This window comes from Podarcis pityusensis (genome assembly GCF_964106645.2).
Source record: "Podarcis pityusensis genome assembly, chromosome: 9".
NCBI lineage: Eukaryota > Metazoa > Chordata > Lepidosauria > Squamata > Lacertidae > Podarcis > Podarcis pityusensis.
The window spans coordinates 58,907,208-58,924,059 of record NC_138034.1 but is presented as its reverse complement, the minus strand read 5'-3'; the positions used below and the strand labels follow the sequence as shown (position 1 = coordinate 58,924,059).

Sequence of the window (16,852 nt, the reverse complement as noted above, 5' to 3'; positions counted from 1 at the left end):
CACTCAGATTGAAATCAAAGAATTACTGCCTTCTCTGGCTGACAAATGCTTTGCACAAGCATCTTAATGCTGGACCAATGCAATTTAGCAGAGTTAGGCTATTCCATACCATTCCATACAACTGATTTTAAGAGATGGCAAGTTTGGATAAAATTCTGATGACCCATGGATGACACATAAGAGGAGTGACTTTTCCCCCATAAGAACAAATCCCCCATAAGAACAAATCATTCCATTAATTCCAATGGGGTGGAGAAAAATAAATGATGGGGGGGGGATTGGGGGGGTATGGGCCAAAGATCACCCACAGATGGCAACTTTTGGCCCACATCCTCCAATTTTGGTCTGTAGTGTTTTTCACTGTCCCCATATGATCTAATGGCGCTATTCATTCCTATGAGGGTTTATTTCTTCTGCTTTATTTCAGAGAAAGTAAATTTAAGGAGCTCAGCTACCTGTACTACATACCTACGGAAATGTGCAGCAGAATCTGTTAGATATTTGTTCCTTGTAATCCACTGTGCTGCACGTGCCTGGGAAACCCAGCCAGATGGGCAGGGTATAAATATATTGTTATTATTAATTATTTATTATTATTATTATTATTATTATTATTATTATTATTTAGACACTGACACTCTTGAAGGAGGAAACCCAGGTATATTTGACAGAGATGAGGACAAACATGCAGGAATGCAAAGACAGGAAATTTTTGCCAAAATTTTTGCCTTTAGAAGTCTTATACTAAAGGATCCTGGCTCTTGCTATTGTCAAACAGCTCTTAACGTGCAAAATTCGTTAGTTCTTGCAAATGTGGCTTACTCACCGCTGCACCTTGTCCTGCAACCTAGCAGTTATTATCGGCCGGCTAGGTATTTAGCAAGATTAAATGTTCCTAGATATAGGAGAGCATTCTCAATGGCTGGTTAAATGTTTTGCCATCAGCAGTTATGGGAGGCTGATTTACCAGGCTGTCTTGGCATCAGAGAGTTTGTCCTTGCGGAAGTGGCTCAGTCGAAACATTAGTCCACATTCTCCTGCACTGTAATTTTTATAGGGACATAAGATCCCATTTTATCTCCCTGGTACTTTCTTTTCACTTGGGGAGCTCAGATGAATTTTATATCTCACTTTTAATGGCAGTTTCCAATCCTAAGATCACAGAAAATATAGCTAAGTTCCTTGCTGTACCCATCAAAACTAGGTCACACTTACTAAGGGTAGATGAGTACTGAGCCAAAATTTTCTCTATTTTTAACCCTGCACTGTGTTTGAAATTTATGGTCTGTAGACCAAATAAACTGAACTTGGGCATCTTCAAAAACGAAAAACAGGGGGAAAGAAAAGGAAGGTGGGAGGGAGGAATAGAGTCATATCAGAAGTTAAACAGGAAAAATATATATGAACCTGGGCTTTCTAAGCCCCTGTATGATTTGTTTAGCTGCATAAGACTTTGTCTTCTATAACTACAAAATAAACCAGGATGGTGGTGGCTGATTATTTATGCCCATAGCCTCTCCCAAGGCCTTCGCCATGTAATCTCCCCAGTCTTTGACTTATTCACTGCCTTCATGCACTCCAAAACCTACTTGAGATGTGGTAAACAGGGATAGGTCACGCCATGGACCCTGATACACTATACCATCGACTCCTAGGCATTCTTGTCATTACTGTTACCTCCTGGGAGGCTGGATGCTTCTCATTTCCCTTGATAGCTCCACCTGTTTGCTCAGTATGGCCAATTTGTTGACCCAAGCTGCCAACATTCCTTTCCCATCTCCCAACTTTCCATTAGCCTTCAGTGTGTCCAAGAAACAGGACCCAAAAGAGGGTTATGGAAATAAAAGCAGGTTTGGCTTTTTAATATCTAGAATTACTAAGACAGGGAACAGGTTTAGCTCCAAGTACAAATAATGGAATATTTCATCCAATGTGGGATTCAAACCCACAACTCTGACATTCAGTGTCTTATGCTCTACCAACTGAGCTATAGGGATAAATGGTATAGCTCCCATTAACTCCTATATGGAGAAATAAAATACACGACGGAAGAACTTAAAATAGAAAAAGGGACACGACAAGGTTGCCCAATTTCCCCACTTCTTTTTATTTCGGTCCTGGAGGTTTTGCTGAACATGATTAGAAGGGACCAGTTGGTTAAAGGTATACAGGTCGGAGCTAAACAGTACAAATTGAGAGCATTTGCAGATGATTTAGTACTGACGTTACAGGAGCCAGAATCTAGTACCAAAAGGGTTTTAGAACTGATTCAAGAATTTGGTCAAGTTGCAGGATTTAAATTGAACAAGTTAAAAACTAAGGTTTTAGAGAAAAATCTAACACCAATGGAGAGAGAGAGGTTTCAGAATGTGACAGGTTTAACAGTGGTTAAGAAAGTTAAATACCTGGGGATTAACATGACAGCAAAAAATGGGAATCTATTTAAAGATAACTATGAAAAATGTTGGGCTGAAGTGAAAAAAGATCTAGAAATTTGGTCAAATTTGAAGCTTTCACTGCTGGGCCGTATTGCCGCGGTAAAAATGAATGTATTGCCTAGAATGTTGTTTTTGTTTCAAACTTTGCAAATTGTGGACAAAATGGATTGTTTCAAGAGGTGGCAGAAAGATATTTCTAGATTTGTCTGGCAGGGCAAGAAGCCCAGAATAAAATTTAAAATACTAACAGATGCAAAGGAAAGAGGTGGATTTGCCCTGCCAGACCTTAAACTTTATTATGAATCAGCAGCTTTTTGCTGGTTGAAAGAATGGCTGCTTCTTGAAAACACTGACATTTTGGACCTGGAAGGTTTTAACAATGTATTTGGATGGCATGCATATTTGTGGTATGATAAGGTCAAAGCACATAAAGCATTTAAAAATCACATTGTCAGGAAAGCACTGTTTAATGTTTGGATAAGATACAAGGATTTATTGGAAAACAAAACTCCAAGGTGGCTGTCGCCAATGGAAGCGAAAGCCTTGAAAAAGCTCAATATGGAGGTCAAATGGCCGAAATATTGGGAAATTTTGGAACAAGATGGAGATAGACTGAAATTGCAGAGTTTTGAAAAATTAAAAAACAAAGTGCGAGACTGGCTTCATTATTATCAGATAATGGAGGTGTCAGGGAACTGCCATCGGAAGGAAGGGAAGTGAAAGGGCTCACACAGGTTGGGAGAGACTCAGCAGCTGAAGAGGGAACCAGTAGGGGGAGAGGAGCTGAGCTGAGGGAAAGGGAGCTGGAGGGATGGCTCAGAGACACTTCCAGCGAAAACAGTGGGGAGGTTTCAGGACCTCCTGTAGGGACACCCACTCCTCGCCGGAAACTGTCACGCAGAGAGTCCAGAAGACGTGTTTCCGTTAAGGAGCTTTTATGTTGGAAGCGATTCCGAAAGCAACCACTGTCGGAATCTGCCAGCGACTGACGGAGCCATGTTTAAGGGGCTCCGTTACAGACAGAGGTTTGCAAACTTGACCAAACTCTGAGGGACTAGGATTTTACACACAAGCAGCTCATCGTCCCATCACAGCATTCCGACAGTCTTCGTGAGCAGCTTGTGCAGGAGAAGGCATCATGAGCAACCCAGCCGGAACCGGAGAAGCAGGAGCTGGAGCGGGTCCAAGCCTGGAAGAAAGGTACCGGGTGTTGGAGGTCCAGCTAGCGCTGCAGACGGCGAGGCTTGAGGAGAGGAGGGCTCAGGATGCAGACAAAAAGGGGAAAGACACCCAGCTCGTCAGAAAGGTACCAGGATTGGTGCAGAAGTTTGGGGGGGAGCCCAAAGACTATCATGGCTTTCGGACAGAGATGCAATATGCCCTCAATCTGCAGTTTGATGAATTCCCTGACGAGGAATCACGAGTGGCTTTCGTGATTGGGCATCTTGAAAAGGGGGCGAGAGACTGGGTTAGACCCCTGATGGCAGCGAATAGTGACGTCCTAAAGGACACGATGAAGTTCTTTCGCGCCATGGATCTGATGTTTTCCAGCGATATTGAACAGGGAGTGGTCCGCAGACAGTTAATGGCTTGCAAACAGGGGAGCCGATCTGTCCGTGAGTACTGGACTGAGTTCACCATGTTGATCCATAAATTGGGGTGGGATCTATCGGCGGAACCCATTCAAATGCTCTTTGAAGAAGGGCTTTCTTCGGCTGTGAAAGACGAACTTTCCCGGGCGCCCAGGGCGGAGTCTATGGACCAGCTGACCAAATCAGCGCTGACCATAGGAGCGCGCCAGGAGGCGAGAGCATTGGAGAGGCGGGAAGGGAAGGGGGAACGTTGGAAGGAGTTCCGCATTCCAGACATTCCAGAGCCAACTTTCCCGCCGGCAGAGCCGGTGGAAATCGGAACAGCGCGCGCGCGCGCAGTTTCAAAGCCCAGTGAGGGGGGAAAGAAGGAGGGAAAAGGCGCCCGGAAATGCTATCTCTGCCAACAGCCAGGTCACTTTGCCAGAGTCTGCCCCCAGAGGAAGGAATGGCAAGGGATGGTAGGAGCTGTGGAGGGAAGAGAGGAAGAAATACCGAAGCAAGTAAAAGCCAACGCCTGGCTGCCACCGTCGGGGCACAGCAGCCAGGCCAAAGAGCAGTGAAAGTGCCCACGCCAGAACCTCCTAAACCCGCCCTAGTGATAGAAGTGGCGCTAGAGCTGCCAAACGGACACCCTCTAAAGATAAAGGCGCTGTTGGACTCAGGCAGCTCCTGCAATTTCATGAGCAAAGAGTTTGCAGCTGAACACCAGATACAGACGATCCCTTTAAGCAACCCCCTGCAGGTGACCACGATCGATGGCAGGGAGCTGTTGGGAGGAGAAGTCAGCTTGCAGACCGTCCCAATGATAATGAAGGTGGCAAGGCACACCGAACTGATAGCGTTTAATGTGGCCACCTTGGGAGGAGCTCCCATTATATTGGGGATGAGCTGGCTAGCGTTACATGATCCGCTGGTGGGCTGGCATCAGAGAGTGGTTTCTTTTGGTTCAGCACATTGCTTAGAACACTGCAAAGAGGGAAAGGGTTTGGCAGGGGCCCAAGCCACCCTAGCAGGGACTGAAGTAACGGAGAACGTGAAGGTACCACGACAATACGCAGATCTCCGCGACGTCTTCAGCGAAAGGGAAGCTGACCAACTACCCCCGCATAGACCCTTTGACTGTCAAATCAATTTACTCCCTGGGGCACAGCTCCCTGTAGGCAAGCTGTACGCCATGTCAGACAGAGAGATGCAGGAGCTAAGAGAGTTCATTGACAAGAACCTGAAGAGAGGGTTCATCAGAGAGTCCAGGGCGGTGGGGGGCAGCCCAGTGTTTTTTGTGGATAAAAAAAACACGAACAAGCCGAGGCTTGTGTGTGACTTCAGGGCCTTAAATGCAGTGTCAGAACCAGTGGCTTTCCCTATGCCCAGGATTGACGACATTTTGACAAGGGTCAGGAAGGGAAAGATTTTTACTAAACTGGACCTAAGGGGGGCGTACAACCTGATACGAATAAGGAAGGGGGATGAATGGAAAACCACCATGTTCACCCCTTTGGGGGCATTTGAATATTTAGTTATGCCCTTCGGCCTACAAGGAGGCTCCGCGTGCTTTCAATCGTTTATGAACCACGTCCTGGGGCCTTTGCTTTACAAGAATTGTGTGGCCTTCTTAGACGACGTGTTGGTGTATTCTGAGAATGAGGAGCAGCATGTGAGAGACGTCAGAGAAGTGTTGAGCAGGCTGCAAGCCAACCAGCTGTGGGTGAAACTGGAGAAGTGTCAGTTTCATACCAAGGAGGTGGAATTCCTGGGGTATCGCCTGTCAGACAAGGGATTGGCCATGGATCCCGGCAAGGTCCAGGCGGTGCTGGAATGGAAAACACCCAAAACAAGGAAGGATGTGCAGAGGTTCCTAGGATTTGGGAACTTCTATCGTAAGTTCATCCGAAACTTTGCCCACCTGACGGCGCCCATTACGGACTGTCTCAGCAGTAAGAAGAAGTTCGTTTGGACTGAGGAGGCGGAGCGAGCATTTGAGGAACTAAAAAGGGCCTTCGTCTCGGAACAACAACTCCTGCATGTGGATTTACAAAAACCGATGAGAGTGGAAACTGACGCATCAGACAGAGCTATTGGGGCGGTGCTTCTGCAGCCAGGGAAGGAGGAGTCAGAGTGGAGACCGTGTGCCTTTTTTTCGCGAAAGCTGAACAAATCCGAGAGGAACTACACGGTGTATGACCGAGAACTACTAGCCATTCATGAGGCGTTCCGGAGATGGAGGCACCTGCTAATTGGCGCACAACATAAGGTGCAAGTGTGCACTGACCACAAGAACCTAGAGTATTGGAGGACGGCACGAGTGCTCAACCAACGGCAAGTGAGATGGGCCCAGGAGTTCTCCAAATTTAACTTTGAGATTTGTTACGTGCCAGGCCCAGAGAACATTAGGGCGGACGCTCTCTCACGCAAACCTGAATATTTGGAGGGGGAGGGAGCACCCGAAGAGAGACATGTCATTCCAGAGGACCGCTGGGTGTGTGGGGCGGCATTGGTGGGACAAAGAGAACTGGTAGAGGAAACAGAGAATGATGAATACGCCCAGAATAAGCTCAGAGGTCTTAGGGGTGAGGGAGAGGAACCAGGGGGTTTCGAGGAAAGAAATGGAGCTTTGTATTACAAAGGGGCACTGTATATCCCTGAAGGAGACTTAAGGGGGAGGGTACTCAAGCAGTTGCACGACAGCCCCACGGCGGGGCATTTTGGACAACACAAAACCATGTGGTTGGTCACCAGGGAATTTTGGTGGCCTAAGGTGAGGGAAGATGTACGGGAGTATGTAAGAGGGTGTGAGCAATGCCAGCGAGCCAAAGGGGAGAGGCGGGCACCGGCGGGGCTATTAGAACCCTTACCAACCCCAGAACGACCTTGGGAGGCAGTGTCGATAGATTTTATGACTGATCTGCCGAAGTCCAAGGGGAAAACAGCCATCATGGTGGTGGTAGACCTACTAACAAAGATGTGCCACTTTGTAGCCTGCTCGCATGCAGTCACGGCGGAAGAGACAGCGAAGTTATTTGTAGAACACATTTTTAGGTTGCACGGGGTGCCATTGAGGGTGGTCTCAGACCGAGGAAAACAATTTACTTCCAGGTTCTGGAGGAAGCTCATGAGCTTACTGCAGGTGGAGGTCAACTTTTCGACTGCCCGGCACCCTGAAACCAACGGGCAGGCGGAAAGAGCAAACGGGGTCCTCCAGCAATACCTGAGGTGTTATGTCAATGACAGAGAGAATGACTGGGTAGAAAAGTTGGCGCTGGCGGAATTTGCCTACAACAATGCCGAGAATGTGTCCACAGGGATGAGCCCCTTCTTGGCTAATTATGGGTGTCATCCCAGGGCTTTCCCAGGGGGAGAAGGGGAGAGATGGGGTGTCCCGGCAGCCGAGCATTTTGTAGAAGAAATGGAAGCAATCCATCGTCAGCTCCAACTCAACTTAGAAAGGGCGAAGGAAGAATACAAGAGGCAGGCAGACAAGAACCGAAGGGAAGGTGAAACCATAAGGGTGGGAGATAGGGTGTGGCTGTCAACCCAAGGGTTGCCGTTCAAAGGAGGTTGTAAGAAATTAAGACCCAGGAGATTGGGTCCCTTTGAGGTCATTCAACAGGTCAACCCAGTGGCTTTCAGGCTCCGGTTACCCAACCACATGAAACTGCACCCAGTATTTCACAGGTCGTTACTGTCACCGTATGAGGGGGGACGAGAAGGGATGGCCACTCGGGGACCGGTCATAGAAGAAAGGGAATGCAGCAGCCATGTGGCAGAAATCCTCGACGCCAGATGGAAGGGGGATCAGGTGGAGTATTTGGTAGCGTGGGAAGGAGAACCGGAGTCAGAAAACACTTGGGTAATGGCAGAAGATATCAATGACGAGGTATTGATAGAAACGTTCCATCAAAGGTTCCCAAGGAAACCTCAGCCTGTGGAGAGGTTCCGGAGGGAATACTTTGGGACCACCGATGAGGAGGAGGAGTTGGAAGGATTCTCGGAATCGGAAGGGGAAGGGGAGATGGACTCTGAGGAGGAGGAGTACTTCGAGACCAGGAACCGCAACAGGTGGAGAGAAGTGTTCGGGACATCGGAAGATGAAGGAAGTTCATTCCGGGGTTTTGCCTCCTCATCGCCCGTAGAGGAGGGGGCGAGAGGGGATGAAGGGGGCCCTGGAGGGGAGGTGGATGTCAGGGAACTGCCATCGGAAGGAAGGGAAGTGAAAGGGCTCACACAGGTTGGGAGAGACTCAGCAGCTGAAGAGGGAACCAGTAGGGGGAGAGGAGCTGAGCTGAGGGAAAGGGAGCTGGAGGGATGGCTCAGAGACACTTCCAGCGAAAACAGTGGGGAGGTTTCAGGACCTCCTGTAGGGACACCCACTCCTCGCCGGAAACTGTCACGCAGAGAGTCCAGAAGACGTGTTTCCGTTAAGGAGCTTTTATGTTGGAAGCGATTCCGAAAGCAACCACTGTCGGAATCTGCCAGCGACTGACGGAGCCATGTTTAAGGGGCTCCGTTACAGACAGAGGTTTGCAAACTTGACCAAACTCTGAGGGACTAGGATTTTACACACAAGCAGCTCATCGTCCCATCACAGGAGGCATTCAATTTGGACAAGAAAATTGGCTTCCAGGTGGAAAAATCAAAATTAGAAACAGAACTGTTAGAACCCAAAACTAAGAATTTGTCAAGAATGTATAACTTGCTGCTGAAATGGAACACTCAGGATGAAACGGTGAAATCTGCTATGATTAAATGGGCACAAGACGTTGGACACAACATTATGTTCGCTGACTGGGAACAGTTATGGACCACAGGTATGAAATTTACGGCATGTGATGCCCTAAGAGAGAATATTATGAAAATGATATACAGGTGGTACATAACCCCAGTCAAGCTTGCAAAAATCTACCATTTGCCTGATAATAAATGTTGGAAATGTAAGGAAATTGAAGGTACATTTTTTCACCTTTGGTGGACGTGCCCAAAGAGTAAGGCTTTCTGGGAAATGATATATAATGAATTTAAAAAGGTATTTAAATATACCTTCTTGAAGAAACCAGAGGCCTTTCTCCTGGGCATAGTCGGCCAATCGGTGTTAAAAAAGGATAGAACTTTCTTTATGTATGCCACAACAGCAGCAAGAATACTTATCGCAAAGTATTGGAAGACACAAGAGTTACCCACACTGGAGGAATGGCAGATGAAATTGATGGACTATATGGAATTGGCGGAAATGACTGGTAGAATCCGTGACCAGGGAGAAGAGTCGGCGGAAGAAGATTGGAAAAAATTTAAAGACTATTTACAGAAATATTGCAAAATTAAAGAATGTTAGAGTGATGTTGGATTGAAATTAAGTGGCTTCTAGCTGTACAGGCTTTAAAGTTATATATAGATTAAGATTAAGGATTAGGACTAAAAAAGTCAAAAGAAATGGAAAATTGGTTTTTAATAGATTAAAATTTAATGTTATATTATATTAAGATTAAGGATGGGATTAAAAAGGAGGGAAAGGAATTGCTGGACAAACAAATTGAACTGGAATACAAAAGAGGGAGGTATGAGGAGGTACGGGAAATAAGTAAATGTAAAAGTTGTGATGAAAAGATGGAATTGTTTTTAACTGTTTTTTCTTTTTTCTTTTTGTATTTTGTATTTCATACTTTGTATGGTGTTTTTTCTTTCTGTTTTTAAATTTTTTTTTCTTTATTAAGATGTTTTTTTCATGTGAAACTCCAATAAATATCATTTTTTAAAAAAAAAAAGAAAAAAAAAAGAGAGAAATAAAATACTGTTCATGGGCTCCGTCATCATGAACGGAAAATGTGCACTCCATCCCTGATACTAGGAAACAAGACTTCACTTACGGGTATCTGTGCTCAAAGTCTGCAGCTAAAACTGTGGCTCCAAAATACAATCATCATTACAGTGGCCTTCAAGAAGACTGCAAATTCCTTGGGCCACCGTGCTTCCTTTTCAAAATAATGCAAAGCAGAAAACCTGGACAATGGATAATGTACCCACATACTTGTCCTGCCACTGTTCCTGCCTTTGCTGCTGGACAGGCAAGTGAAGAGAATACTAACTGGGGCTGCCCCTGGTTAGCTACTGTGATCAGTTCAGATCAGGTGTGTTCAGGGTGGCATTGCCATAGGCAAAACTCTCCCAGAATAAAAGGGTCAGGTCTTACACAGCCCTGGCGTGCAATCACCCATTAAATACATTGCAGCTGTGTTATCCCTGTTCCATAATTCTCTCTGATAGACAGAATCAGAGCACAGGGGAAAAAAATTAATGTTCTTTCCACATTTTGCTGTTACCGGGTCTCATTATGTATAAGCAGATGACATTTGTTACATTCCAGAGTTTCGCTGCTAAAGATAATACCTGCTCTTTTGCTCCTTTGTAATTAGAGATTACTTCAGTACAGTACTTATTGTAATAATTGTTTATGATACTTGTTTTACCATCTGTCTTTAATGTTATGGAGTCCCCAGCTGAATATATAACTTTATACCCAATAACCAAGCAGATGTTACAAGCGATGTTGCAAAATGCAGAATTAAGTAACTTTCAGCTGTCATCTCCTGGCCCTTCAAAAATAATCCAGAAAAAAAATCACTTTCTGGCTGATGAACACTGGATAGTCCCTCAGACAATGGAATAAATGCTTATTCTGCTGCAGAGATGGGGGGTCCATGGTCCTCCAGATGTTGTTAAAGTATAACTCCCTTCTTCCCTGACAATTGGCCATGGTGGTTGGGATGGATGGAAGGTAAAATCCAGCAACAGAAGGAGGTGGGCTTACAGGGTTCATGTTCGCCATGTAATAAGCTCCCAGGAAACAGGAATTCAAGCTATGCATTTAAAGCAGTATCACACCACTCTAAACAGTCACTGCTTCCCCCCAAATATCCTGGAAACTTTAGTTTGCTAAAGGTGCTGTCAAGAAACCCCTATTCCCCTCACAGGACTACCATTTCTGGAGTGGTTTAACAGTCAACTTCTCTTCCCAGGGAACCCTGGAAATTATAAGTCTGCAAGTGAAATTGGTCTCTTAACCACTCTCAACAGGCTTAACAGGCTACAATTCCCAGGATATTTTGGGGGAAGCTGAATGTATAGTGCATATAACACCTTAGTGTATCAAAGGCAGGTTAGCTTTAAAGGCAGGTCAGAAACTTCAGCTGGTGCAAAATTCAATGGCCAGATTGCTCACCACAACAAGATGGTTTGCACATATAACACTATTGCACTGACTCCCAGTTAGTATCCAGGCCCAATTCAAAGTGCTCAGGACCTCAATACTTTAAGGACCACCTCTCCCCACATGAACCAACCTGGGCCCTGCACTTGTCAGCTGAATTACATCAGCTTGGGTAATTCATGATATGTTTCTAATATGGCCCTTAGATGGTGTTACTTGCTGCAAAGTGGCATATATCGCATAATAGAGACCTCCTCCCTTATCAATCAGCTCCCAGCCCATCTACTTGTTTATCTATGATGTCAGCTGCTGGCACAAAACCTCATCAGCATTTCATTCCCCTACTCCATTTGGAAGCTCATATTGCTGCATGAACTGTGAAATAAATCGTTCTTTATCCCAGGTCAACTCAAATGAAATCTTTATGCTGCTGCTGCCCTCTTTGAGGAACCATCTCTCCACAAAAGGGGGATTTTCTCCTCCTCATTATTTGTTTCTCTGCCACATCCCACCTCCCTCTTTATCTGCTGGCACTTGTGCACACCAGACGGGCAGCACTCATCAGAGGCCCGGCTGGCCCTTCCACCCTGTTCCTCCAAAAGCTGTTCCTTCTGTTGTTGCAGGAGTTGTGTGGTTATTGAACTTCACAGACCTGCTGGGCTTCGGCGGTGAAAACACCGTCCAAAACCAGCAGGGGTGGAGCTCTGCGGCTCAGAGATATGGCTTGCAGAACGAAACCTGCCGGCTGGTTGCCATGGCGCCATGACATCAAGATCATTCCTTATTAATGTCAGTGGGGTCTTTGACTGAAGTTGTTTGTAAGTCAAAGAGGGTGGCGAAACTCTGGGAGGAAATGTTGGCTGCACCGCAGCCGGCTGTGAGAAAGAGAGAGGAGGTCAAGGCAGCAGCCTGACAGACGAGATGACTTGCCCTTAATTACGTGAAAAGAAAATGAAGACAAGAATGCTTCACCTCGAGACTGTTTGGATTTGCTTTTCTCCCCCCCCCCCCCCTTACACTTCATGGGTGAGACGGCAGCACTTCAAAACACTTTGGAAATAAAATTACAGAGTAATGGCATTTACTCTGCCACTGTATCTCTGGGCAGTCAGTAGGTCAGTTCCTCTGATCTGAAGTGAAGCAAGCCCAAGTCTACTTTTCTCACACCAATTCTGATTCTCCAGAGCAGTGCTCACTAGTTAATTCGAGAGTACATAATGAAAGTCCATTGTATTTGTCCATTGTATCAAGTCTTTGTCGGTAGAGCATGAGACTCTTAATCTCAGACCCAGGGGTTATAGTCCCATGTTGAGTGAAAGATTCTTGCACTGTAACAGGTGGACTAGATGATCTGCATGGTCCCTTCCAACTCTATTATTATATGACGCTAAGTTTTCCGCTGATTTCAATAGATCAGTGTTACACGCAATGACTTTTTCTAATATACAATATAACCTTTTAGCCCAAGTCCAGTTTAGAAAAGTTACATGGGGTTAGATGTGTGAACCGCCCTGAGGCCTGCAGGTATAGGGTGGTATATAAATTCAATCATCATCATCATCATCTGCCTTTGCAAACCTGGTACTCTCCAGATGTTTTGCACCACAACTCCCATCAGCATTAGCTATGCTGAAGGGAGTTTCAGAACATCTGGAGGGCCCTTGGTTGGCAAAGGCTGGGTTGGGTCCAGACTAACTGGTCCTCACTGAATTAGTTCCCATTGAATTAGCCATGATTCCAGTTCAATTTATTTCAATGGGGACTAACATGCCACTTTGACTTCAGTATGCTGTATATGCAGCTACCTTAGTGTGGATCCAACCCATTGTAACAATCTGTTTGAACTCCTAAACATATTATTTGGAAGTAAGCTGCCCTCATTTAAGTTGCATTTTATTTCAAGGAAGATAATAAGGAGTGTTTGTTAAATATCAATTTTATTTATTTACTAAATTTAACATCCTGCACTTCAGTTTGGTAGCTTTAAGTTATGTAAAAAGCGGGGAAGTCAGCAGGAGTTGATACTAAGAAACCACAAAATATTAAAAGGTTGAGTGAGTAAGACACACTTTGCCTGGCATGGAGGACAAAAGATTCAGCGGTCTCTCTGGAGCAATACCACTAAGGTCCTTTCCCTGATTGCTACTTGGGCTCAGAGAAGGACGTCTGAAGGTGATCTTAATGCTTGATCAGGTTCTTATGGTAGTGATCTGTCCCAAATTTTATATTAGAGACTTGGAAACAAATGGGTTGCAAGTAGGCATGGGGCAGAAGTTTGGTTCAGTTCACTTTTAAATGTGAATCTACCTAATTTGCACTTTGTGAAACACTATGCGAATCGAAACACAGCCATTGTTCTAGGCGCATTTTGCAACAGGGAATTTCATTGGTGCGAGCAGTTTCTGAACTCTGGGCGCTATACTCCACCTAAGATTTCAGATTAAAACTGCAGAGTGGAAGGAAAGGAGGACCTTTTCTGCCTCTCCACTTCCAGCTACTCTCTGAAGACTGAAGAAGAGACCCTCTTCAGAATATTATGGGCGTGGGCAGGGGAAGGACTAGATCATGTGAAAAATAAACATGATATTTTATCTGCAGTTCATTCATTTTCAGCTTTCTATTCTTGTTATAAAAAATGTGCCTAGACATTCTGTTGTTGTGCCCATAACCTAGGTTTAAGGTGCCATTTAGCTCCTAGCTTTCATATCTCAGTTTCTAACACTGGTGGGAATGTGGAGAACTGAACTTAGGACTGGAAAATTGGGAGAGAAACTGAAATTGACAGATTTGTCCATCTATAGTTGCAAGTGATGCTGTTTAAGAACTGACATAATGTGCACCCAGCCCAGCCCAATTACTGAATATATTTTCTTGACTAACTGATGTTTTAGGGTGACCTTATGTACAAAACATTGCAAAACTCTAATCTGGAGGTTTACCAGAACATGGATAGCAGCAGCCAGCCTATCTCTGCCCATGAGGTGTTGCAGCTGGTGAACCAACTATAGCTGGCGGCAGATGTTTCATATCACCAATGCCACATAGGCATCGAAAGACAGGGCCAGATCTAACAGCGCCACAAACCTGATACGTTAGGGGAAGAGTGACCCCATCCAGAACAACTGAGCATCACCTCCCAGTTTATATAAACAGGGACTAATGTCCATATTGTCTAAACTAGATGTGGTTTTACATGCCTTTTTCTCCTGCGGTCCTTGTATATGGGCATTCTCCAGGCAGAATTGTAAGATTATCTCCTGATGCATCATTAAGCTGACTCTCGAATGCTTCTCAGGGCCTAACTACACATTATATTAGCTACATAGCTGTGTCGCTAAGTGCAGGATTGTATTTTGAACATTAATTGCCAGTGCGGGAGACCTTGTTGAGTTTAGGATCCTTCAGTAGGGGATAGTGAAAACAAAACAAAACAAAACAAAACAAAACACAAAACAAAACAAAACAAAACAAAAAACAAACTTTCATTCTATCCAGATTGCTCCTGCAATTTGCAGTTAAAAAATGGTACAAAATGAACTTTTTTTTCTATGTAAATTTTCCAGTGCACTCCCCAATCCAGCGTTGGACCTTTTCAGAGGGCAAAATATGTAAGTAGCACCTTTCACATTTGCCCAGTAGATGGATCGAAGATGACTGCAAGATCACCCACCCCGGTTTAATGGATACCTTACACATAAATTACTGAACCCGGTTAAGTAATATTGGTGACTGTGGGAAGATATTGAGTTTCCTTACCTCTGATACTGAACAGTTGAGCTGGAATATCTGCCCTTCTCCTTCAACCTGCCGTATGCAAAGTTTGCACACCAGCTCCAGTGTGTTCAGACTGAACCTTTCCAAGGTGAAGGTACAATGCAGGTTTCTTTGACATCCACTCCAGATATGGTAAAAGGGAATTTCCTGTTGGAGAAGTGATAGCTATAAGCCCCAGCTAGATAAAACTCTCAAGCAAGGAGGTGACTATGGCTAATAGCAAGGATAATGTGTGATGTCCAGCTAAGTCATACTCAGAGTAGATCCATTTATTTCGGTGGGTCTACTCTCTGGGTATGATTAACATTGACTTCCACCCACTGTTTATTGGCTTATTCACAACCAGCTAAAGATAATATTACACAGTGCACACTTAACTTAAGTTTACCAGATTTTTTTCAATGAATCCGGGGGCACTTTTCAACTTCACTGGATTTTGTATGGGGACTGATTTGTAAATCTGGGAACTGTCCCTGGGAAACGGGGACGTCTGGTAACCTTAACTTATAGAATTCTGTAACAAAAGGCATGTTGAAAGCTGCTAGCTGAGATTACTGTGAGATCAATTAATTAAGTGTGTTTGGCGTTCCTTGAATTGCTCCTTTTAGTACATTGGCAAAAATGTAAAGGTTTTAATTCCTCGTATTACAAATATATATTTCTTCTACATTCTTGGCATGAACAAAGATGAATCGTGTCAGACCAGAAACAGAAATAAACACTGAATCTACTGGGGAGGAGGAGGAGAAGATCTAGTTTTAAAGTAAAAGTAAGGTAAAGATAAAGGGACCCCGACCATTGGGTCCAGTTGCAGATGTCTCTGGGGTTGCGGCACTCATCTCGCTTTACTGGCCGAGGGAGACAGCGTACAGCTTCTGGGTCATGTGGCCAGCATGACTAAGCTGCTTCTGACGAAACCAGAGCTGCGCACAGAAACGCTGTTTACCTTCCTGCCGAAGTGGTACCTACTTATCTACTTGCACTTTGACGTGCTTTCAAACTGCTAGGTGGGCAGGAGCAGGGACCAAACAATGGGAGCTCACCCCGTCAAAGGGATTTGAACCACCGACCTTCTGACTGGCAAGCCCTAGGCTCTGTGGTTTAGACCACAGCGCCACCCGTGTCCCTAAAGTAAAAGTATTGGGAACCTAAGCATACTTGTTCCTAGGGAGCCACTGCATATTTGGCTTTAAAGTATTCTTGTACATGCAGGTGAGGCACTGAATCTCTAGGCCTTTCCACAGCATTCTTCTTAGCACACTGGTACAGTAGTTGTTTCTAGCAGTTTACCAGGTAAATGCTTACCTGGTATTTAGCCAGCAGCTTGCTTTTCCAGAGGGAATGGGTGATATCATGAATGGATAAGCGGAGGTTATGAGTGCTACCCTTAAAATGCAAATCCTTTGGTTCTTCCAGCAGCTGTCCACCCATTTGCCGCTCCAGCTGTAGCACCTCCTGAGTATTGAAAGAAAGACAACATCCATTTAACGGTGGGGTGTTTTTTTTTTTGGGGGGGGGGTATTTTTAAAAAGACTTTAGGCTGATTTTGCTTCAACAGACTAACACAACCACCTCTCTGGACATTACTACTAGATAGCATCATAGGAAGACATTTGTTATACATCCCTCTACCAGAGAAAGGACACAATCAGAATCCATTTCAACAGTGAATGGAACAGTATTGACATTTGTGTGGCTCACATATAACAATAATCCCTGGATTGTTTAACAAACCATAACAAACCATGGGTTCAGATTTCGTTTGTTTGCTGGCAGTAAACAAGTCAAAATTAAGCCACTAGTCAGGGTTCAGACAATCAAACAAACCATGGTAGATATTACATGCAAAC

At 44.8% G+C, this 16,852-nt stretch overlaps 1 protein-coding gene across 3 annotated transcripts in view; it reads right to left on the bottom strand.

Annotated features, from left to right (window-relative positions):
- Positions 1-16,852, bottom strand: part of UNC5C (unc-5 netrin receptor C) — a 342,182-nt gene that overhangs the window by 10,788 nt on the left and 314,542 nt on the right. For all 3 annotated transcript variants that reach the window (XM_081020743.1, XM_081020744.1, XM_081020742.1), the window contains 2 exons: positions 16,308-16,457; positions 14,985-15,149 (listed from right to left, as the gene is read on the bottom strand). In XM_081020743.1, coding sequence (XP_080876869.1) covers positions 14,985-15,149; positions 16,308-16,457 — 315 coding nt within the window. The remainder of the gene's footprint in view (positions 1-14,984; positions 15,150-16,307; positions 16,458-16,852) is intronic.